General features: G+C 54.4%; 11 protein-coding genes and 1 non-coding gene across 12 annotated transcripts; 5 read left to right on the forward strand and 7 right to left on the reverse strand.

Moving 5' to 3' along the window:
• Positions 1 to 75: 75 nt before the first annotated feature.
• KRR1 (ribosomal RNA assembly protein krr1) lies at positions 76 to 1,110 on the forward strand (the record flags this gene model as incomplete). Its single annotated transcript, XM_064842470.1, has 1 exon — positions 76 to 1,110. One exon carries the CDS (start codon positions 76 to 78, stop codon positions 1,108 to 1,110), a length of 1,035 nt encoding a protein of 344 aa, XP_064689864.1.
• Positions 1,111 to 1,309: 199 nt separating this feature from the next.
• LTS14_009791 (uncharacterized protein) lies at positions 1,310 to 2,020 on the reverse strand (the record flags this gene model as incomplete). The annotated part of the gene is made up of 3 exons (XM_064842471.1): positions 1,310 to 1,554; positions 1,662 to 1,812; positions 1,928 to 2,020. The coding sequence occupies 3 exons, from the start codon at positions 2,018 to 2,020 to the stop codon at positions 1,310 to 1,312; spliced, it is 489 nt and encodes a 162-aa protein (XP_064689865.1).
• Positions 2,021 to 3,096: 1,076 nt separating this feature from the next.
• LTS14_009792 (uncharacterized protein) lies at positions 3,097 to 3,945 on the reverse strand (the record flags this gene model as incomplete). Its single annotated transcript, XM_064842472.1, has 1 exon — positions 3,097 to 3,945. One exon carries the CDS (start codon positions 3,943 to 3,945, stop codon positions 3,097 to 3,099), a length of 849 nt encoding a protein of 282 aa, XP_064689866.1.
• Positions 3,946 to 4,239: 294 nt separating this feature from the next.
• LTS14_009793 (uncharacterized protein) lies at positions 4,240 to 4,664 on the forward strand (the record flags this gene model as incomplete). Its single annotated transcript, XM_064842473.1, has 3 exons — positions 4,240 to 4,287; positions 4,406 to 4,530; positions 4,616 to 4,664. The coding sequence occupies 3 exons, from the start codon at positions 4,240 to 4,242 to the stop codon at positions 4,662 to 4,664; spliced, it is 222 nt and encodes a 73-aa protein (XP_064689867.1).
• Positions 4,665 to 6,609: 1,945 nt separating this feature from the next.
• Positions 6,610 to 8,778, reverse strand: LTS14_009794 (uncharacterized protein; the record flags this gene model as incomplete). Its single annotated transcript, XM_064842474.1, has 2 exons — positions 6,610 to 6,687; positions 6,790 to 8,778. 2 exons carry the CDS (start codon positions 8,776 to 8,778, stop codon positions 6,610 to 6,612), a joined length of 2,067 nt encoding a protein of 688 aa, XP_064689868.1.
• A 299-nt stretch (positions 8,779 to 9,077) lies between these two features.
• Positions 9,078 to 9,870, forward strand: LTS14_009795 (uncharacterized protein; the record flags this gene model as incomplete). Its single annotated transcript, XM_064842475.1, has 2 exons — positions 9,078 to 9,718; positions 9,783 to 9,870. 2 exons carry the CDS (start codon positions 9,078 to 9,080, stop codon positions 9,868 to 9,870), a joined length of 729 nt encoding a protein of 242 aa, XP_064689869.1.
• Positions 9,871 to 10,826: 956 nt separating this feature from the next.
• LTS14_009796 (uncharacterized protein) lies at positions 10,827 to 11,836 on the forward strand (the record flags this gene model as incomplete). Its single annotated transcript, XM_064842476.1, has 2 exons — positions 10,827 to 10,876; positions 10,903 to 11,836. 2 exons carry the CDS (start codon positions 10,827 to 10,829, stop codon positions 11,834 to 11,836), a joined length of 984 nt encoding a protein of 327 aa, XP_064689870.1.
• A 460-nt stretch (positions 11,837 to 12,296) lies between these two features.
• On the forward strand, positions 12,297 to 13,022 carry LTS14_009797 (uncharacterized protein; the record flags this gene model as incomplete). The annotated part of the gene is made up of 1 exon (XM_064842477.1): positions 12,297 to 13,022. The coding sequence occupies one exon, from the start codon at positions 12,297 to 12,299 to the stop codon at positions 13,020 to 13,022; it is 726 nt and encodes a 241-aa protein (XP_064689871.1).
• A 559-nt stretch (positions 13,023 to 13,581) lies between these two features.
• LTS14_009798 lies at positions 13,582 to 13,720 on the reverse strand. The gene has a single exon. It is a non-coding gene; the product is annotated as a tRNA-Arg (tRNA).
• A 1,264-nt stretch (positions 13,721 to 14,984) lies between these two features.
• LTS14_009799 (uncharacterized protein) lies at positions 14,985 to 15,586 on the reverse strand (the record flags this gene model as incomplete). Its single annotated transcript, XM_064842478.1, has 2 exons — positions 14,985 to 15,210; positions 15,267 to 15,586. The coding sequence occupies 2 exons, from the start codon at positions 15,584 to 15,586 to the stop codon at positions 14,985 to 14,987; spliced, it is 546 nt and encodes a 181-aa protein (XP_064689872.1).
• Positions 15,587 to 17,045: 1,459 nt separating this feature from the next.
• On the reverse strand, positions 17,046 to 19,243 carry CDC36 (transcriptional regulator; the record flags this gene model as incomplete). Its single annotated transcript, XM_064842479.1, has 3 exons — positions 17,046 to 17,620; positions 17,679 to 18,511; positions 18,747 to 19,243. The coding sequence occupies 3 exons, from the start codon at positions 19,241 to 19,243 to the stop codon at positions 17,046 to 17,048; spliced, it is 1,905 nt and encodes a 634-aa protein (XP_064689873.1).
• A 724-nt stretch (positions 19,244 to 19,967) lies between these two features.
• LTS14_009801 (uncharacterized protein) lies at positions 19,968 to 20,570 on the reverse strand (the record flags this gene model as incomplete). The annotated part of the gene is made up of 1 exon (XM_064842480.1): positions 19,968 to 20,570. The coding sequence occupies one exon, from the start codon at positions 20,568 to 20,570 to the stop codon at positions 19,968 to 19,970; it is 603 nt and encodes a 200-aa protein (XP_064689874.1).
• Positions 20,571 to 22,979: the final 2,409 nt, after the last annotated feature.

The raw sequence follows: 22,979 nt of genomic DNA on the forward strand, positions 1-22,979 counted from the left end.
CTCTACTTCATAATTCTCGAACATCCACTTCTTCTAAACATCCCACTTTGCGCCTGGCGGTCCTACACCACCACGATGCCCTCCACATACAAAAAGGACAAACCATGGGATACAGACGATATTGACAAATGGAAGGAGGAGACGTTCACACCCGATCAGAACGTCGGCGGCACATTTACCGAAGAATCGACCTTTGCAACACTTTTCCCCAAATACCGAGAAGTCTACCTGAAAGCATCATGGCCCATGATCACGAGGACGTTGGAGAAGCACGGGATAGCTTGTACGCTGGACTTGGTGGAGGGCAGCATGACGGTCAAGACAACCCGGAAGACATTTGACCCGGCTGCGATCCTGAATGCCCGCGATCTCATCAAACTCCTCGCCCGTAGCGTCCCGGCACCCCAGGCAGTCAAGATCATGGAAGATGGTACCGCCTGCGACGTGATTAAGATCCGCGGGCTCGTCCGCAATAAGGATCGCTTCGTGAAACGCCGGCAACGCATCCTAGGACCTAACGGCAGCACACTCAAAGCCCTCGAACTCCTGACCCAGACCTACATCCTCGTCCAAGGAAACACCGTCAGCGTAATGGGCGGCTACAAGCCCCTGAAAGAAGTCCGACGAGTAATAGAAGATTGCATGGCGAACATCCACCCCATCTACCACATCAAAGAACTCATGATCAAACGCGAACTAGCCAAAGACCCGGAACTGAAAAACGAAAACTGGGACCGCTTCCTCCCGCACTTTAAGAAGCGGAATCTGAGCAAGCGCCGCAAGCCGTTTGTGGTCAATGAGAAGAAGAAGGTGTATACGCCTTTCCCGCCGCCGCAGGAGAAGAGCAAGGTGGATTTGCAGATTGAGAGTGGAGAGTACTTTTTGTCGAGGGAGGCGCAGGCGAGGGGGGTGAGGGAGAAGAGGGATGAGGTTATGAGGGAGAAGACGGCGGAGAGGAAGCGGAAGAGGGAGGAGGCTTTTGAGGCCCCGAAGGAGGAGGGAGAGGGGAGGAAGAAGAAGAAGAAGAGGGATAAGGAGAAGGGGGAGGATGGAGAGAAGAAGACGAAGAGGCGGAAGGAGGTTGCTGTTGAGGCTGATGGGGATGAGTGATCTGTTCATGAGTTCGTTTGCTGCTATTTGAGCGAAGGCGCTGTGGCTCAGGACTGCCCAATTACTGCTAAGTATCATTTCCTCCTCCTGTTCAGTCAATGCAGCACCATCGTCGCCTCCAATCCGTCGCCGCACTTGAGCTGTCGTCCGCCAGATCATGACAAAAATTCTCATCCTCCTGGGAACTGCGAAGCGCTGCTCACAGCTCCTTATCACGCTTGCTTCTAGATGCACCTGTGCCGTAGGTGCCATAGGCCAGATCTGCGAAGAAGGCTGAGATCTTGGCATACAAGCCCCACCCATTTGGCTTCGGCGCGATCTCGTGCGCACTCTCGTTGCCACTATCCGCCTGCTGCTCCGTAACCTCACTACTCCCCGCGGCCGCCTCTGACACCGCCGACTCCGAAACCTCCTCCGTCGCAACTTCACTCAACTCACCTGATCCTGTGCCACTGGATCATCGTGCCCACTCACCACTTCCTGTGCCGTGTACACCCACTCAGCAGGTGGTGTAGGCTGCAAGTAACAGTCATCGACACACTCCGGCTTACCAACGTGCCACTTCGAGCAGGCTTCGACACAATCTGGGTGTGGCATCAAGTGCTGATATCGTGTCATTGTTGAGCGGGTGGTAACTGTTATTCGTTGGTGCAGTGTTATGGTGGAGAAATTGCGCATGGCTTGGATCGTGCCGTTGCGGTCCTGAGAGAGGGGGTTGTTAGGAGGAGTGTTGTCTGGTGCGGTATTGGGGAGTAAGGCTGGAAGGGACTTGAGTGAAGGAGAGGGGGTGTGTTTGGGATTGTGGAGGGAGACTTACGTGGAAGACGGGTGGACCGTGGATCATGGCGCAGGTGATGAGGTGCGTGAGGAGGAGGGCGAGGAGGAGCGTGATCGTGATTAGGGGCTTCATTGTTGATGAAGGCGGTTTTGTGGGCGATGCTGGTGTTGTTGTGACGCTGCTGAAGGAATGAATGGTGAAGGTGGAAGTCACGAAGACAATTTGCGTTGCTGATCATACCAACGAGATGATGCGATCAAGCAACCAGCCGAATACCAAAGAGATCCCCGCCGTGACGCTCTTATAGTTACCTGGACGACGCTAGTGGCGGCCGCGGTTGTTTGCTAGACAAGGAAGGAACGACTCACAACGAGGCACGTGAGTGAAGGACTGTGCCTGATTCACTCCAAACCGAGCTGGAAGGTTGAATTCCTTGTTGCGTTGTACTGTGCACATGTGTCGGAGGCGGCCTGCGCTTGCTGGGCCACCACATTCAGTCACTCAATAGCACGTAGAGCCGAGCTTAACAAAGCTGACAAGACACAGGTCTGCAGTAGACAAGTCGGGGCAAGCTTCGGGTAGGCCCTTCCCTCGTTGGTGATTTCGGCTGTCGAACTTCTTTCTACTCTGCCGTTGATGTGCCAAGCCATACAAGGGTTTCGGAGCGTAGTTGAAGACGAGGCTATGCCGGAGCGGAAGTGGGGCCGCATAGCTCATGACTTGATGTCAGGGCGAGGACGAAGAGGCGTACTGTGGCATCCATGTCAAGCGATCCCACTAGTCAAACGAGGACGTAATCGTAGGGAATAAGTCCGTTAATATCACTCCGCGCCCTCTATCGCTCTATCTGCGCTGTCAGCCACTGTGAGCCGCCCGAGACGACGGCACATATCCGCCTCCATTTCAAGTATTGCCGGGCCGGCGGGCTGGCGTTTGTCTCAGATCTACAGATGCAGACGTTATAGTCCGTCGGAGGGAGTCCGCAAACGGGAGGCGAGGAGAGCGCGAATGGTGTGAGTGAGTCTGTTTCCTTCTTAGGTTGGAAAAGGGTGCCTGGATCATCTCGTATGTACAGTAATCCGAGCAACATCTGTATGAGTAGTGTAGATAGTCATCCCCGACAAACGCCACCAGCGCCACGCTATGCAATCAGTCTACCTGCACAAACACAGCCGACATCAACACAATCATATCCCTAACATGAAACCTCACAACTCCTTCTCCTTAACAACCCCCTCCTTCCTTTTCCCCAAACCCACCTCCAAAGTCCCCTTCTCGCTCCTATGTCCCACCGCCTCCGGCCCCCCCACCGCCTCAAACCCCTTATGAAACACCCACTCCGTCGCAACCTCAATCGGATGATCAAACATAAACGGCAGCGCCGGCACAGCCGCCAACCCCAACCCAATAGGGCCCCAGGTTCTTATCCGCGTATTCTTCACATTCTTCAGCGCTTGGCCTGAGTAGCGGACGATACTGTGAATTGTAAAGGCTGGTAGACCCATGGAGGCGATGGATTGGAAGACGGCGCGTTGGGCCATGACGGTTGCCCAGTGGTCGATTGGGGCTACGCGGCCTGTTACGGCGTTCGGTTGGGCCGTTAGTGCACTTCCCGGGACGTCTTGGGTCGTAGGCGCGACGGGGTGGAGTGCGGCTTGGTTGCGGGTGTAGGCTTTGTAACCCTCGTAACTCACGTCCCCAACCAGATATGCCCAGGAAATCGCATAGGCTCCTCGCACCAGATTCGGATGCGCTACCGGGCGGAAACTCTCGCCAATGTCACTGGTATATGCCACATATCGCTGGGCGGAAAGCATTATCGTGCGCAGGCGGTTGGCGTAGGCGGCATAGCGGACAGGGGAGTTTGTGCTGTCGTCTGCTTTGCCCGAGGACAAGACATCCCAGAAGCGTTCTTCGTCGTTCATAGTGTCTTGGAGGTCTTTGGGGAGGGTTTTGCGAGGGACAGGTTTGGAGAAGTCGGGGCGTGGTTCGGTTCGTTCATGTTCGATTGATTTTAGTTGGTCGAGGTCGGGTTTGTTGTCCTTGTCGCGGGCCATGGTGGGTGGTTGTGACCAAGGTGGTATCCTGGATGATTGTTGTCTGGTGAACTGCTTGGTTTTGTTGTTGTATATGGCCGTGACTCGAGTGTCTATTGCTGTGTGATATGGATATCACTCGGGTGGTTGCGGGACAGGTCGAACAGAAGCTCGAACTTCAAGGTGTGGCGTTGGATTGTGGCGCAAATACACCTCGAAGCTCCGCAAACTCACTTCCGATCACCACGAACGGCGAGCATCCATTGCGACCCCCACCACCAATAATTCCCTCCTACATCACCCAACACCGCAAACATGGTCGTCTACTACGAAATCTTCGGGCAGAAAGTCGGCTCGCACATCGTACGTTCATCCACACCTACCAGTCCAGAGGACCTCTCCTGTGCCTTCTCCCATTCATCAGACCCATTGCGCATCACAGCCTACGAGACCTCATGCTGACCTGCTCTGGCTCACATAGCTCGCCATCGCCACCCTCGGAACGACAGCCGTCGGCACCTGGGCCCTGAGCGGAGGCAGCAAGAAGCCGGCAGAGAAGTCTCCACCAATCCAGGCCAGTAGCAAGGATGAAGAGAACTTTATACAGTACGTCTACACCTCCTGACCATGGAGTAGTATAGCGGAGGTGTGACAGGATGTGTGGGATGTGTGCTAATACGAGATGCTACAGAGAGTTCCTGAAGAACGCGGATAAGGGTCCGGCGGAGGCGAAGCACTGAGGTGTGGGAGATATGCGATAGACCATGGGGTGTAGTAGACGGGTGACGGTGGCCCGGGGAAACCCACAATGTTGAGCTTTGAGGGACGTTATGTGTAAGGAGCGGTGGATAAGGCAGGTGGTAGTGTACATATAGTTTGAAAACACTGCATACCCCTAGGCTCCATCCATGGCCCGCCTCTCGTCCTGTCACACCGCCTGCATCTCTAAAACTTTGGATTGATGGACGGCGACTCGGTCCGAGCTTCACAGGCAGGTGACAATACGCCTTGTACGGGTCGAATACCGGCCACCGCGAAGCAGATCCTGTGCAGAGCCGGACTGTCCTCAGATCACGTTTACGGTCACGGCGTATCTTCGGTCACTCATCCTCCCTCTACATCAGGGCAAAGAAAATCCATTGAGTGCGGGGGAGTAGCGAAAGCAGGGCGTGGGTCCCATTAGGGGCAGCCACTTATCTCCGGATAGAACCTGGCTACCCGGTTGTCGCAGCCTCACAAGCCGCACGCCGTGGATACAGCCTCCTTCCCTTTTGCCCACACATACCTCAGAAATCCTGGCTATCATGTCTTGCTCATCCACTTTGCAAGCATGTGAGGACGGCAAAACTTCGGCGAAGACTGGTCATCATTCATAAAATCCCTTTGACGATGGTCGAAATCAGGGAAGTAGCTAAAATCGGAATCTGAGACCTTAGGGTCCCTCGTTTGGTGTGTCTCCGGGGGATTTTTGTACGAACCTGGAGACTTCTTCCCTTTTGCTGATCTAAGGCACACACATCCTTCCCACTTCAGCTCGCTTCCCTACTCTGGACTGAGGTCGATCCACGCCGGTTTCGAGCGCGCGATGACTCACTCATCCCTTCATTCACCCTTGGATCCTGGACCTTACCTTGGCACGTCCAATACCTCGCCTTCACCGATCTTGACTCACACCTTGGCTAATCACCGGCGCCTGTACAGCAAAGGGTATTTGGACAAGTAGCAAATTGTGAATATCTCAGGGATGTAGCTATGAATGGAACAGGATACATAGTGTGATCCAGCACCACGCCCTCCTTTCCTCTACAATCCTCACGATCTACCTCTCGGGTTGGCGCGTGAGCGGCTGTGTATGGGGAGGAAGGGGCTCGGTGCTCCATCCCTTTTTGCTTGGAGACGGTGTACCATACTTTTGTTTGACGCTTTCGACCGGGGAAAGATACGATTTGGGCGACATCTGGCCGAGCTTACCACGAGAGTCCTGCCGTCTTATCTGAAGAGTGTCTCTGGCAAATCCTCCCGCTGCTCTATACTCCTCAACTGCCTCAATATCGACATGCATCGTACGGCAATAGCAGGCACGCGGGGGACGCTAATGGTGTGTATGTGAAGATGGTAGACGCTAAGTGAAGTAGGTAGCTGTGCCGGCACATCCAAATGTTTGCGAGGAAATCGTGTCGTCTTTATCTTCCCCCGGCCTTTCTGGGGCCACTCGTTCTTCTAACGGAGTCAAGTCCGTATCCCGTTCAAGTCGCAGCATAGTGTATCACAACACTTCCTGTCGAGAGCATTCTATACACCACCACGTACGCGAGACAGTGGTTACTATCACGCAAGTATCCGGCCACGGCGAAAGGAGTCGCCGCTGTGCCCTCCCTTTTGGCCGATGATCTCATGTCGTTCCAGTAACGGTCGTTGCGATTACGTGGTCTCAAGGTTCAGGTAGTCAATGGTGTGAACGCCGGCGAGGCCAATGAAAGTGGTAGTGATGGCCCGTCTTTCCGTGTGTCGGACTTCCGCTTCATGAGGTACAGAGTATTATACCAGACAGAAAACCCACAGACATATGTGGCTACGAAGACAGCACACGACCATACCCAAAACACCAGCCCTCCAGAAGAAACGCGATAAACACCTCGCCATGCCGCGAAAAGTTTAGACCATACAAATAACACTCCAAGCCCCTCAGTCCACCTTCCCTTGGCCATTGCCACTCGAACTCCCCCCCAACAACCCATCCATCGCACTCCCTTTCTCCCCCACCTTGAAGTAAGAAGGCAATTGACTAACGTCAAGACCCCTCGCATACCTCCTCGCAAAAACCACCACCCCAATCGCCACCCCCACACTCACCGCCACACTCACCCTCGGATGCTCCCACACCTGGGCCTTCAAAACCCACCACGCATGCCCCAACACACTCATCGTCCTCTTCGGCTGGATCTTCGGCGGCGAACTCACAACCCTCGGCAACGTCTCCAATATCGACGTCCGCGAAGGAACGATGGGGAAACCCGTCATAGTGACATCCCAATACCGATGCGAGGAATAATCATACATGACCACCCTCTCCCCATCCCCCGCCACGGAGATGCCGAACGTAGTCCGGATCCATCGTTCCCAGAACACGCCGTCCACCCATGCGAACCCCACGTCTTTGCGTTCGATGTCGTCCATGTTAATCCTGATACTCTTCGCGGCACGCAAAGCCCGCTGATCATTCCGGTCCTCGGCCTCTTCAATCCGGAGTTGTTTCGCATCCCTTAATTCCTGCCTCTCGAGCTGGAAAGCCTGGGTTTGCTTATCGATCCACTCCAACGCCGCGTTTTTAATCTCGCGCTTCGCGATGATGAATTCTTCTTTCCTTTCGCGGGACAGAATTCCCAAAACGACGAGTTTGTTGGCGCCCATGACTTCTTTTGCATTAGAGGCGGTGAGTTCCGGGACGATGGGAAGCCAGTTTCCTTGCATCCAGGTTAGGACGCGTCGGAATTCGCGCATGTCGCGGGGGGATAGGGCGGTGTAGTAGGTTGGTTTGCCGTCGCGGCTGACGAGAAGGCGGGGCCAGGTGGAGATTTTGTAGCGGGTGTTGAGTTCAGGATCGGACGTTTTGACAAGTTTTGCGTGGCCGATTAGGCTCATTACTAGGCGGTCTAGGGCGGCGAAGTCTTCGGCTGTGGTCGCGTCGTCGTAGAAGTAGAGGAAGAGGACTTCTTCTTTTTGCTCTAGCTCTTCGAATTGTGCCATGTTAACGTCCATGACGGGTTCGGCTACGGCGATGGCTTTGTTTGCGAAGTCTAATAAATCTCCTAAGCCCCGAAGGCCGTCATATTCGACTCTTTCGCCGCCGCGGAAGAAGAGGAGGGTGGGGTAGCCTTTGACTTTGACGTCTTTGCAGAGGCGCTTTTCGGTCTCGCAGTTTACTTCGCCGATGTTGAGTTGCCCTTTCATTTGCCGTGCCATTCCTTGCCAGTTTGGAGCCATGGCTTGGCAATGGTGACACCATGGGGCGTAGAATTTGATGAACCAGGGGTCGTGGGTTGTCGTGACCAGACGTTGGAAGTTCTCGGCTGTGAGTGCTTTACTCTTGCCATCCAGGTTTGGAGTGACTGGCTCCGCGACTTTCGTTGCGGTGAGTAGTGACTTCGTCCCTGTCGCTTTCATCTCCACCCCATCCTTATTCACAGGTCCAGGCGCCTGCTCCGGCATCAATGTCTTCTCTACCTCATGGTCACCAGCCTTGGGTAACTTCGGTCCTCCCTTCGGTCTACTCCCGGGGTGGATTGTTTCTAATACCTCCTCTACGAATTTACCCATGAATTTAATATCCTTCCCACCAACCTGCTGCTTCACCACCTCTCCATCCTTGAACATCACGATGGTCGGAAAACTATTGATCTTGTTATCCGCGCATGCATCCCCATTGCTCGCGCAATCAACCTTGGCGAAGTGGAAATCATAGTATTTTGTAAACGAACTCGCTGCTTCTGCTGAACCTATGGGTGCGGAGGTGGAGGCGATGGTGTCTTGGGTGTAGTAGAATTCGTAGAGAGTCTGCCAGGTCGGGGCGAAGTGTTTGCAGTGGACGCAGTAGGGGCTGAAAAACTCGACAAGCCAGTAGCCGGACTCTATGCTTGGTTTTAGGGTGTCGCTGGTGAGGGATGTGAGTTCGGGGACGACTTTGTCGTTGAATGTGCTGTCATTGTCGCCGCCGCCTGTGGTGGTCGTTGAGCCGTCGTGGCCGGTTGTCAGGTCGCCTGAGGGTCCGTCTTCTCGGGGAAGGAGTTGTTGTGAGGCGAGGGTGGTGGGTAAGAGGGAGGCGGCTAGGTAGCGGAGGAGGGTGGAGGGGCGCATCGTGGATGGTGGAATTGGGCTCGAGGCCCGTCAAGGTGGTGGGTGTAGTGATTGTAGTGTAGAGTGGCGAGCAACGAAGCGAGTGGCGTTGCTATTTCATCCGGTCATTAGTCGAGCGGGTGCTTGTTATATGTTATACAGAAAGTCGCATGTGAGAGTTAGTCCCTTTCCCACGTTACGCGGCGGGCAAAAGTATAAATGCCTGAGGCTCTGCCAAACTGTATCTTCGTCATCCGCCATTGGCCACAAAACCACAGCTTCACTTAGGTACACAACATCTTCAACAATAACCACCCAACATGCGCCCCGCCCTCCGCCTCTTGGCCAGCGCAGCCAAAGAAGTCGTCGGCCAAGGCGTCCCCACAGGTCTCACCGGCCTCTTCACCCACCCAGCCCCACGCACCACCCTTCTCTACCTCTACAGCAGCACCCTGGACAAACTGCGCTCCGACTTCCCCGAGAGCAGCGTGTATCGGCAATCCCTGGAAGCCGTGACGAAACACCGTCTGAACATCATCGAGAACGTGAAACCTGCTGGGTTAGCAGAATGGCAGGAACGTGTCAAGAACATCGTGGAAGAACACCCGGAGGCTTTCCGCAAGATTGAGGTCGGAGGCAAGGGGAGCGGGGAGTTTAATGTGATATGGCGACCTTCGGCATTGAAGGGGATGGAGAGTGAAGAGTGGGATGATGAGGCCATCACTAAACCTGAACTTGAAGGTCCTCGATTCCAAGACGAGAGGCCGAATCAGGGTGAAGTGCTCGCGCGGGATCCGAGGGAGGAGCATAGGAATATCCCGCGAATTGAGCCCGAGCCGCCGCTCACGATCCAGCAGATTGAGGAGGTGGAGGGGAAGATTGGGGCGGGGTTGATTGAGGAGGTGATTCAGGTTGCCGAGGGGGAGAGGGGGTTGGTGGATGTCATGGCGGGGAATAAGGTGTAAGTCTTTGTTACACTGAGCTTGGTTGGTGATGATGTGGTGTGCTAATGTTGTGTGCTGTAGGTGGGAAGACCTCGAGGAGAAGCCGGCGGAGGGGCAGTGGAGGTACTTTGACCGCGATACTCATACTCCTACTACGCAGGCGCGGTAAATGCTGTGGCCGAGTCAGGTCGCTAGAGCCGGTATAGTGGTGTACATATGTCTCAACAGAGACTCTCTCGCAGCACGCACCCTGAGATCAACTGCATTGCAGTTGAGCCTCTCGACGATAGTACATGTGTTTACCTGGCCCGCAAGCTTATCAGCAGTCAAGACTCCGCCAACGACGACGATGTCGATGCTGACGAGATCACAGGCTCCACTCGTTTCGAGACACTCCAGTGGCCGAGCAAAACGTTTGCATCAACGATAGGTAGGTTGGGTACACCACCCAAGACTCTCTCGATGTCGGCTCGGACTTCTACATTCGTCCGCAACTCAGACTTTTGCGCCTGATGCGCACTTCAAAGTAGCTGATGCCATGACGGTCCGCCCGGGCGAGCTAGGCAAGACCGTCAAGTCCTCTGACAACAAAAAGTGGTTCAATGGTTACCATATCAAACCCTCCAAGTCCTGTCCGAATCGGATGGGTCTCTGCAAAGGCGATCACACCTGGTCACATCAAGAGGTACGGCGACTGGGCGTTCAAGGATAGAAGTGCTCCACCCACAATACACGTGGACGCACCGTCCCGGACCTTGAGACTCGCGGCAAACCCGGGTGGACTGCCAAGGCATTACTCGATGCGTTCGGGCAGAACCGGGACCGGATGGCGCTGGTGAATGAATCGTTGATTCAGCCGATGATGGACGACCCAGCAAGAGTTAGAGCTACTGATACTATCGTTGATGGTCATCGAAAGGCTGGCACAATGCGAGTACGGGACGCCGGCAAAATTTCGTCTCGAGGATATCATCAAAAATTGCGCGGACGCTGGTGAGAATGGAGACAATGGTGCTGGCATATATGTACGGTTCTACAATAAGCTCAAAACCATTCCTGGGTGTCGATTATACACTGGTTCAACGAAGCACTTCGCCGACCGTGCAGCCAGTCACACCGAGCTCCATGCCGGCAGAGGCAAGAGTCTACATTCTCGAGTATACCGAGATGCAAAGGTAATATTCGTTCGTGTCTTCTGCAGGATCGGCCCCGACGATAGCGCGATGCTACTGCTGGCAGAGCAGATCACGATCCTGTTGCTCGGGACTTGTGACTTGCGAGTACTCCGCCACTCTGACCCCGACTACAAGCCTCAGACGTTTTCCGAAAAGTCCGATGACTTATCGCAGGACTATGCGCGCCACGTAGCACACGATGCGCCTTCCTTCGACAACGATGTCCACGACGACGACGTCAACGTCGCCGTCCAGGGACTCGCTGATGGTGATGAAGACGATGGTGAAGCTCACGATGCCGATGGCAAAACTGGAGCGAGTAAAGCTCGTTGGAGAGCTATGAAAGAAGTTGCCGCTCAGATACAGGCCATCGCCAAGCAGGTCTTCGCCCAAGTTGACTGCATTCCTGCCATCGACCGACCGACCTTCGCTGGGTTCTACAAAAACATTGAAGGCCTCAATTTCCACTCTCCGTTCTCGGAAACGTACAGTCGTGCTGTAGTCACCAAGATTGTGGTCCCACGCGTCATGGCCATCTACCGACGTTCTGCCTTGTTATGCAGGGAGAAGGCTACAACGAAATATGTCGGACGAATCGGCGCCAAGAGTCCCAACCGTGTCGAGTTCTATGTTCACGAGACATTTGGACCTCCTCATGGAGCCAAAGTGTCGATGATTTTCGAGTTCACCGAAGACGGCAAACCCAATCCATACAGCTGGGTGAGGCTTATGCATGTTGTTTGTCAGAGCGACGCTGAGCGTGCAAAGATCCCTGGGATACGCATCGAATGGCAGGAGAATGGCCAATTGAAGACACAATATCTACAGACCTCGCACGACCCTGCACGCTTCAATGACGCTATACCCGGTGGTATCCGGGCTCCGGGCGAAACTATTGGGTTGTTGAACTCCTTGGAGCGCAAGATTGTGACACAAGGACGTCAGGCTTTTGAGACGTAGCTGGGCCGTGTGCGTATCCTGGAATTACGCCCACATCATCTGACCCGAGAGTTGGAGGCAGTGGAGGATGACAGTGTCTACGTACCATCCAAGACTGGCGTGGCAAGGCCCATGCACGATGTAACCCGTCAATACCAACAGTTCGGTGCTACGAATATTGGTGGTGACTACAAAACCATGGCCACAGGCTCAAGCCACAAGAGAAGCACGAGGTGTAAGCGCTGCTACTTGAAATCCAGGATAGACGGCAACACTCCGCTCAACGGATATGGCACTGAACGGAACAAACCTTGCGCCGAGGAGACCGATGACCAGTGCACGATGTGCGCCTTCGTGTACATGGACACCCACTGCAACCTTGGAGGCGAACCTGCAATTACGTCAGGCCATTTAGTATCCGGAGAAATTACGAGCCACTCTTCTGGATATCGATGATCCAGCGCTCCAGCATGGGCTTACCATGCAGCCATCGTCGGACGCTCAGGCTCCAAGTGCCATTGACTGGTTGCAACCAGGTCCCGCACCAAAGCCCAACCCACCGGGGTCGGGGCTAGTACTTACTACAGCCGGTGGTCCCTCGGCCACTGCCTCTACCACCGCTCCCACGTCGACATTGCCAGTGAGGCCGGCTGGTACCGTGACCGCAGGAAAGACAGAGAACACGCCCGAAGACTTCGACTTCGAAATTCACTCTCATCTCCTGCGCGAGAAGACCGGAAGTTCGCTTCGACGAGCGACCTCCATGATCGCAGGGTACGCCAACTCCAACCCTCGCTTGAACCTAACAAGAGGTGCTGAAGCTAGAGCTTACCTCACCGAGCTCCGTCATATTTTGCAGCCCTTTGTCGATGCCCGATCTGCAAACCATCGCCTTTTCTTGGATATTTTCAACAACGCGGATGTGAAGGCGGGCAGGAATTCCACGCTATCTGCCTTTCACGATGCTAGCGGACAGGGCATACAGAACAGAGTTCCCACCGTGTCCGAGCTCCGAGCTTACGTGAGGGATCACGACTCGATACCTTACGACCTCATGAGGGTCAATTTCTTGCAAGATTATATTCGGAGTCTTGGCGTCGCCCTCGGCGTGAATGTCAGCGGGCAGTTGCAGAATCGGTCTGGTCTCTTGCTTGAAATGCATGTGCGACGTGAGTCGATGAGGGAACGAAATGAGGGCAGGATGTAGATCTCTCTCCACCGGAAGGTAAAAGTTCCAGGGGTATTGTAACGACCGTCAGGACGCGGAGTTTCGGCGTCCTCGTGCAAGTAATTGGGATGTTCGTGGCATCTGTCGGAATTTAGTTCGATGTATGATGTCACTAGCATAATGAGCCGTCCAACCGATAGAGTCTCCATACGGGCCCTGAGATGATGTTAGAGTACCCGGCTATGCGGTCTTCGGCGATTGCATATACGGCTGTATGGTTCGATGTAAAACTTCAGGACTGATATGTTCCTCCTAGACCGAGACCAACCAGAGTGGCACATTAGCGGTCATCTGTTCGTCTCGTGTCTAAGTATATGTGCACAGGCTGTGGGAGAGCATCTGGCCACTAAGGTCTGTGACTGACCAGCTAGACGCAGAAGAGTTGGCTTCTGGGGTATAAAAGTTGCTGTCTATGACTTTCAATCGACACCACTGTGTAAAGGATATCAGTAGGGAGATTCTCCGTCTTTCAAGCAAAAGGATGTGGCCTGGAGGGAAAGGAAAAAGAGAGATGAACATCTATAGATGCCCGGAAGGTCGACCATCATGGGACTCGAACCCACAGCCTTCTTTCCGAGTTGTCAGAACGTGATACAATCGTATAGAGATGGTGACAGTAACTTACCCGCTAACCATTGAAGTAGGAGGCGGACGCTCTACCATTGAGCCAAACGGCCCCACTAACGTGTCCAAGTGTTGGAACAAGAGTTCTTTACCACGTACGACAGACAGATTTGCTTTGCTCTATTATCAATACATTTTGTTCAGCTCCCGAGGTTCTGCCATAGCCGGCGAGCAGAGCTCCAAGCCAGAGCTACAAAGGGAGGGGGTGGGTCGGGGCCAAGTAACGTAGTGGTTGCACCGAAGTCAGAAGTGCATTTCGTCTGATGTGTGGTTAGGCGGAACGGAGCATGTTTCGCCGAACTCCGACCGTATTCACTCGACTTCATGCTAACGAAGTGTAGATGACAACTCGCCCAGGTTGTAACTATCACAGCTTGCTCGATCACGGGCACAACCAGACCATGCAGAGTGTTACTGCGTATACGTGACACTGTTCTTGAGGACTCGCGAGAGAGCAATGGGTCCCAGCATGTACATGACTGGTCGCAAGAACACAAAAGTCTGCACGGCTTTCTATACTTTGACAAGTACACTCCTCTACTCTCTCGTACTCTCTGACTGAATCGACTCCTTTCCGGTGTCTCGCCAGAACGCATCGACTGAAGGCGCAACCCAATTTCGCTTTCCCATCCGAATTGTCGATCCGAAAGCTGACCCAGTGGCTACCCAACATTCTTGCTCGGCACAATGAGCTGGGGATAGCAGAGGCAGATGGCAAGGAATGAACGCGAATGGAGTCTCACAAGCTGTCGACTATCTTCTTCCTTGCGCATAGCAGATGAATATCGAAGAAGCCTTTCTCCTTGCAGGCCGGTATCGTATCGTAGTCTGTCGAAGTGATTGAATCGCTCCAAAATACGATCATGATCATCTCAGACACAATGATCTGATTTGAACAATGTATTGGCCTACTGAGACCAGAAAAGCCATGACAGCTTGATTGGGACTTGCCACGTAGCCATGAAGTACATTACGAACGATTGCTAGTACCGGAGCTGGCATCTTTGGCACAGCACTGATATGCATATGCTGGCTTGGAGTGACAGAGCCAGAAGCAACTTCCGCAAGTATCCGATAGAAGCTGATTATAATGAAGCAAGGTCGCCTATCTATTGGCACCGCTGATGTACAAGAAGAGTAACGCAGCAGATTCCGTCGGTCAGAACATCTCCATTCCAGACACACAACCGTGAAGACTTAGAACTGCTGTCCTAGTCATCTTCTCTCGTACCAGACAGCGCTCAAGTCGACGTTCAATGCCACAAAACCCACACGCAAGCAAACTCGAATCTTGTACCAAGAAATCCAGTCCAAAGGTCAAGCTCGTGGCTGTCTCTGCTGCTCTGCGATCCACGCCTCTCCCAAGTCATCTGTATAGTCTTGGATCACAAGCAGCATTGTAGGATACAGTTCCTGATCGGCAGGCTCGTTGCTGTACACAATGATAGACGAGATGACCTTCCTGCCCAAAATAGCCCTGTGCTCGTAAAGAAACTCGACAACGGACTTGGTCGTCTGTGTACCCAGCAACATGTTATAGCAGCTGCTCACACGGTCAGTCAGGCCGGATATAATGGAAAGCGGCCCCATGTCACTTACTCAGATCCTGCCGCAAACTTGTGCGCGTGCAGGAAGTCGGGCATGTTGTTGCCAGCTGAATGCCCATTGTATCCCACACACGCCATGCCGATTCCGATCAGCTCGGGAGGACCTAGCATGGTTGGAAGTATGATCATGTTGAGCTTGTTGATGGAGTTGAAGACAACTTCCTCACTAAGTCCGAGAGGTCTCCAGTAGTCGTACATACCGGCTAGGCGATGCTGCAGCTGCCACTCCCAGGCAAGCACACCCGATAGCGTGCCGGGATCGCGGCCTTGACTCTCTGCTTGTGTCCTTTCCCAATTTGGATTGCTCTTCATGATTGAGGCAACAGGCTCTTCTGTTGCGTGGATGACTATGAAGCCGTGTTTTATGTTGACCATGAAGAGCAAATGGGCTTGTGTAATCTGGCGCAGAGTCAGCGACTTGGAATCAGATTTCTGGCACGCATTGTCTCACCACGCGGGGCACTGCCTCGTTGGCTTGATGGTGCCCGTTATAATAAGCGACCGGAACGCTGTACCCCTGAGGATACAATGAAAAATCATGATCTTCGACAACAGTGTTGGGGACCTATCTGGCCAGTGTCGTACACAAACCCTGAAGTCGCTCTTGATTGAACATTGTGACCATATGTGGAGGGTGAGGTATCCTAGTCCTGCTCCAGCTAGTCGGCAAGTATGCGTGCGAGCAGCCCACCACCATAAGATTCTTACCAATACAAATCGACGCTTTCCCTGACGAGGATATCACGCGCAAGTGGTCCTGATCCTCCAAGTCTGCTGAGCTCGTCGGCTCGATGATCGTCGCTCCAACGTATGCTGGCATGCGTGCAGCCTGTGTAGAAGATAGGGGAGTTTTCATCTGGCCAGAGCGGCGTGACGTTCACGACACGCTTATCGGATTTGATGTACTTAGGGTTAGGCTTACGTACAGCTTCACAGGCATCTAGCTGATGTTTGGCAGTTCCTCTCGTCGATCCAGATGGTGGCGGAATGGCGGGTGGCGCTGCAGTCGCAACGGCCACATAGAAACTCAAGAGCAGTAGCCACAGCCAGCTGTGCTTCGCAACTTCGACCATGGTAGATGCCTAGCTCAGGAGATAGGCGGTTCACAACTGGCAAGAAAGAGAAAGCTTCGTTTGAGTGCTGTGAGGAAAGGCGGCCACGGGTCCGAATGCTCGTTCAATTGTTTGATGGGAGAGGCAAGAAGAAGAGAATTGGTGGTGCCCTTATATATCCCAGATCCTACACCCTGTGCGTTGTCCTTGCACGAGAAAGCACAAGCACGGAGCTGTAATTCAGCTCTGCCAACGTAGCACTAGCGCATTCTCAAGCAGACTTTCTGATGCTGGAGACATGCTCATGCTATGCGCTTGATGCAAGTGCCCTGTCATGAATAAGCATTATGCCAGCTGATGATCGTAATCATGGTCAATGTTCAATGGTGTTCAAGTCAATGACTCAGGTCATACTCAATTATGTATCAGTACAGAGAACCACTGCCCAAGCAGCCTTGATCAAGAAGCTTCTTGTCAGCAGACGACTGGCCGACTGACGGACTGAACGGCCACAAGCATGCCTGATCCCAAAGCGCCTCTCACCACATCAGCACCTCAGCAGGCGTCTCATGCCTACCAGAGCCTCAGCCAAACGAAGGCCGGCCAATAGTCCCATGCCCGGTATACCCCTCCACCTCCCCATCATCCATCGTCCGTCACCCATCTCCTGCAGCAGCGGTGATACCGATGGGGTGACGCAAAGGTTTGAAGAGCCCAGACTACAAAGCCCCCGCACCCCTCTGCGCCCCCTGGCCCTGTCCGCCTTGACTCCCAATACTCCCACCACCACCACCGCCATTCCCACCAATACTCCCAACGCCCACCCCAGCACCAGCACCAGCAGGCGGCTGAACCGGGCCCCCAGCCCCCAAGACCCCACTCGATGTCAGACCCGGCGCTGGCCCTGCAGCCCCACCACCGCCACCACTCCCACTCCCATTCCCATTAGCCATGCCCATCCCAGCCTGCGCCAACCCCCCCGCATTCCTATGATCCAACTCCCCATAATCGAGCGAGAACTCGCGTCTCTGACGCTGCCAGTTCATCGCGTCGAAAAAGACGTAGACCCCTCGTTCCGTGCGCTCGCCGACCCTGACAGGCGGTGCGCCGATGGGCTGGGTGGTCGCCAGATCCACAATCGGTAAGGAAGAACCGGAGGAAGCTTCGCGGGTATCCTTCTGCAACCATTGACGCAAGACCTTATGCCAGCGCCAGTCGCGGGCTGTGAGTTCGACGGCGGCGAGTTCTTGTTTGTAGTCGCCCGGGTTTTGGTAGAAGATTGAGAACAGGGTTTCTATGGAACAAATTAGCTTCGGCTGAGGAGTAGTGCCTGTTTGGTGGGTGTAGCTCACCGTCACTGAAGGCCGTTATCCTCCTCTCCAACGGCGGGACGTTGGTAACGGTATACGCGCTTGGAAGAGTGTACTCAGGGACGACATTCCGCTCGTGAAAATCGAACATCGTTCCGCTTCCTCGTTCTGGCGGCACGGGGAAGGGGGTGAAGGTGGGGTAGATGGGGTCCGGGCTGTCGAGGTCCATGCCTAGAGTATTAAGATCCTGGCCGAGAAAGACGCCACTTCGCATCGCGGGTGGTAGAGTCTCGTCTACGGGTTGCCCTGCCTCAATCGCTCTTCGTGCTTCGAATGCTGCGAGCATGCCTGGTAGACCGTACTGTTCGGCTTCGGTCATGTCGGCATATCGTTTGACGTTCGCAGGTGCTTGCGCGGGGCCGTTTTGCGCTGCAGGTGCCTGTTGTGGTAGTGATGCGGGACCCCCAGATCCGATTGGTGCTGGCTGTTGAGGTTGATGTGCGTACGCATTCGAGGGGTGGCGGATGGGTAGTTGTGCTTGTTGACCACTCTGCTGCTGCGATATGCTGTCGGGCGATGCGACGCTGCTGCCTAGGCCATTGCTTGATAATGATGAGTCGCCGTTAAATTGCCCACTCAGTGGCGGGAAAGCATCTTCTGTGCGCTCATTGTTAGGTTGTGATGCGCGCTGGCCATCAAATTGGTCTAGCGATCTTTGCGATGGCGCTGTTGACGGCGCTCGTGGTGGTTGTGACAGCTGCTGGGGTTGTGCTTGTGATTGTGCTGAGACCTGACGGATGGTGTTCGCGTTCCAGCCAGCTGCGGATGCCGAGCTGGCGTTTGGTCGTGGACCGCCACCAAGGCTTGGAAAGTCACTATCGGAGAAGATATTAGCTTCCATGGTCGTCGTCAGTGTACGACACGCGATGACCCAGTGACGGGCAGCAGCGACGGAGCGGTGGTTGGTGTGTGACAACAAAAGCCACAGGTGTTCCCAGCTTGCGCAAAGCTTTGAATGCCTTTGACGTCAACCTCTGCATCGCGCCTGCCTGCGTGCAGCACGCACCTTCCCTTTCCGCCGCCGCCGTACCGAAACAATGGTCAACTCACCTCATATCAATGGGCCCCTGTCCACTCCCACCACCCATCACCTGCGCGAACCCACTAAGCTGCGCTGGCCGGGCACCTCCCAATCCGCTTCCCAACCCCCCTCCTAATCCACCCCCAAGCCCAAATCCACTGCTACCCGCTGTATTCCACCCTCCGAGTCCATTGCCCAGTGCACTCTTCGGCGTATTCCGTAGCTGTGGTGTCTGGCGTGAAGGCTGTGTCGCCGAGAAAGAATTCATCGTAGATACCTCTGTCGGCTCTGCCGGTAGGAGAGGATTGGTGTCCGCCTGCAGCACTCTATTCGGTGCAATCAAGTCTGCTTGACCTTGCTCCTCAGGATCTGTAACGCTCCCGTCTGCGGGTGTGTCAGTAGGTCTCCCATCATCTTCATCATTCACCGCCTCCCATAGCTCCAGCGGCTGATATTCGCGCTTCTTCTTCTTGCGCCGCTGTGCCCGCTGCATCTTGCCGCTTTTGGGTCTGCTCCACCCGAACATGATTGTGAAAGTGAAGGGTGAAGAACGAAGTATCACATCCCCTCCTGCCTCTGCGCGACTGCTCCAAAACACGAATGGGGGAACGTTGTGCACCTACCTGAGCTTCACTGGCCTGCCTTCGTACCAGGTGCTTTCCTCCTTCGCAAGCGTCCACTTCACCTTGCCGTTGTCACCATCGCTCCTTTCGCGCAATCCGTCTTTCGGTATGATAATCTTCGGATATCGGCTTCTGTAGTCTGATGCGATAGCTTTGAAAGGGATCTGAGAAATATTGTACAGCTAGTATTGCTGAAGAGTAGTACCGAGTGTGGGGGATGAATGAGGTTCTGGGAAACCTTGAACTCTCCAGCTCGCATCGCATCGCATGCAGCTCGGGCCCTGCTTGGCGCTCCCGACAGCCGCTTAAGCTTTTCCCTAGCGGCGATCGTGCGTTGTAGGGCTGAGGGAAGGTGCGAGGCGAACGGAGATGAAGCACGTGAGAAGCTGAACATGAACGAGTTCGATAAAGGTGAACATATTGAGTAAGTAGTAACACGAAAGGTAGTACAAAGGAGTGAGCTCGTGTCGGAGTATCGTAGCATGGTCAGTAGCCCGCTCATGCCGGTTCGGGCGAAGAGATCTGACTTCCGTATCTGCTAAGAAGAGTCTTTACAAGAAGTACATAGAGCAACGCCCTCGTAGCGAAGACCAAGCATCCAAAACTACCGCACTACACAGACGAAGCTCAACTATCAGACCCACCCCTCTCCTCCATCTTCCTCCTCGCCGCCAACACCATCTCCTCCCGCCTCCTCTTCAACCCCTCCGCCCTAACAACTTTATCCCCACTCCACACATTCTGACTCCTCAACCCCTCCTCACTAACCACCGCCTCCTTCCCCTTCCCGCCCACCCTCTCCTGAAGCTGATACCTCGTGATCAGATCCTCTTGCTGCTTTCCCCTTCCCTTCCCCGCAGTCGCACCACTAATCCCCACCACCGGCGCCTGGGCCGCGGGAGCAGGTAAAGCAGGCTGATACGAAGGCGGTGGAGCATCTAAACCTCGTCCCGCTAGCACACGCTCGGTTGTAGCGGGGACGCTCCCGCCGTTACGGTGGAGGTCCCAGGCGATCGTTCTCCGGTCGAGTTGCGGGAACATGGCGGCTATTTGATCTATTTTCACTAGATCGACTGCTTGGTTGCCTCTTGATCGTGTGGAGGCAGTGTTGAAGCCTGTGCCGGAGGGAGTGGAGGGTTTGCTCATGAACCAGCGGAAGGCGAGGAAGCCTACCAGCGCCACGGCGATGATTTGGGGGATGTTGATGGAGGTTTTGGAGGCGTCTGCCATGGTTGCGATCGGGTCCAGAGGTTGGTGGAAGTGGTGGAGGAGTTGTTGGAAGCGGTTCTTTGGCTCGAGGTATCCGGTTTTCTGGGTGGGGTGTAGTCCTGAGGTGTCCCAGCTCGCCGGTGATAGTCACTCGGTGTTTGTATGTGATCGCAGTCTAGTCGAAGATGTCAGACCAGTCGTTCCAGCTTGTAGATTGTCGTTGTAAGTGGAGCGGAGAGTGGGATTGATCGTCACAAGATCATCTTGCATCTATGTATTCTTAGTCATCCACATCGGAAGCTTGACCTCATCACATCCGAAAGAAGCAGCCTGCGACGAGCCACTCTAGCAATCACTCAAGCACACGACAGCTCTCCAGCTCCTCCAAACCATCCATCCAACCAACAGGCGTGAATATGGCGAACGGGTAACATACACCCCCAGAACAAAACCCTCTCCAAACTCGCACCCGCTAATCAGAAGCTCGTAAAACACAGCTGGTCCCTCCTCATCTCCATCATCTTCATCGCCGTCTTCTCCATCCTCTCATGGTTCTTCGCCCCGAAAGGCGAAAACCGCACGGTCTGGCGCAGCACACTGATACTCACGGCCTGGAGTTGTTGGTTGATGTGGGGTGAGTACAGCATATGCCTTCTCAAAGCACGAGATGCAGACGGGAAGGGGTTGGTCATTGCGATATCAGGACAGGAGAATGGCGCAGCAAGAGTAGCTAACAATGGACATCGTGTTGCTGGCGGCTGTCTGGGAGAGAATACGGACGAACAACCAAGAGAGAAATCCAGCTAACGACTTTTCTGTGCACAGCTATCACGTTCCTGGCACAATGGCACCCGCTCATCACACCTGAGCGGGCGGACTTGAGGCCGCAGTATCAGGGTGGGCCGGTGAAGAGTGGCGCGAGGATGCTCTGATTGGGATTGATAGATATATAAGCATGGCGGGATGGCGTTGAAGGAGGTTAGGGAGTTTCTGTATCTGCTTTTGTGTACAGCGGCCCATAAGAGATGCGTGTGACTTCTACATCTACCGCGTCTCTAGTCTTACCGGCATTTCGAGAGACTCATGATGATCTGCTCTGGTAGACATGGTCAAGTACGCCTACCAACGAAGCCATTATGCGCCACTCTCACCCCTTTGCCACCCAACTCACATCCCACCATCTGCCCTCTCTCGCTCACCCACCACCCAACCCCAAGCCCTCCCCCACCCTCCTCCAAACCTCAATCAAATCCCCCGTCTCCACGACCCCCGCCGCCGCAACCCCACCCCCAATCCCCACAGCCTTCAAACAACACCACCCTACCCCAGCCCTACACACCGCCCCCACCGCACAAAGTCCCGCAGCCTTCACATACCCACAATCCAGTAGAATCTCCAACGCCGCGACGTTATTGATGATCACCGCCCAGCTGACCGCGGAGGCGGAGGAGGGGAGATCGTATTGCCAGATTAAGAGGAGGAGGGGGAAGAGTTTGGTGAAGGAGGAGACGAGGAGGGCGGTGCTGATAAGGGCGGGGTGCGGGTAGTGTGGGATGACTGCTCGTAGGAAGGGCGGGAGGCGGAGGGAGAGCAGGGTGCGGATGGGGAGGTGGAAGGAGATGGTTTCGGTGAGGCAGAGGGCGAGGAAGAAGAGGTATTGGAGGATGATGGGTTGGGTGGCGAGGAAGGTATTTGGTTCTGTCGAGATCGTGGTGGTGTTGCCCGAGGTCGTGCTTCCATTGGTGGCCGAGAGGCTGCTGGGAAATGGTGGGAGAGGTGGTGGTGGCGAGAGGGGGAGGGATGGCGAAGAGGGCGTGGCTTTTTCGATCCGGGCCCAGGTTAGGTAGACGTCGAAGAGGAGGAGGAGGATGCTGAAGCGGATGATTGAGGGCTGGACGTTATTTTAGGGAAAGAGGTTCGAAAAATGCTAGGTACGAGTGAGAGGGATGGAGCGTACATCGAATTTCTCGTCGTCTCTTCCCCAATGATTGAAGAGTAAGTGTCGATAGACCTGGACAATTCCTTAGCCACGTACCGCAGAAATGGAGTCATATATGATGGTCTCAACAGAGGAGAGCATGCTCCCTATTGTATATCGAAGCTGTTAGATCGCGTTGCATTCATGATGGAGATGGAACAGCTCTAGGAGGCTTGTACCTCTACTCCTTCGATAGCAAGGCGGCCATTTTATGATCAAGAAGATTTCATCGACCTACCTGAGGCTTGATAAGCACCAAATCAATGAACAGCACCACAAAATCATGCTCGACGTATTTGTCTGCGAAGCGTTTGCATCGTGGACATTGTGTCAGGCGGACGCCTTTGCCTAGAGCCTTGTCATCGGCTTTGCTGTATGTCGTGTACAGCGTCGGAACGGGAAAGCGACATTCGATGCATATTGGCATGGTGATCAAAGTGGCGTGGCCGGTG

Source organism: Recurvomyces mirabilis (genome assembly GCF_035927965.1).
Source record: "Recurvomyces mirabilis strain CCFEE 5264 chromosome Unknown scaffold_34, whole genome shotgun sequence".
In the NCBI taxonomy this organism is placed as follows: Eukaryota; Fungi; Ascomycota; class Dothideomycetes; order Mycosphaerellales; family Teratosphaeriaceae; genus Recurvomyces; species Recurvomyces mirabilis.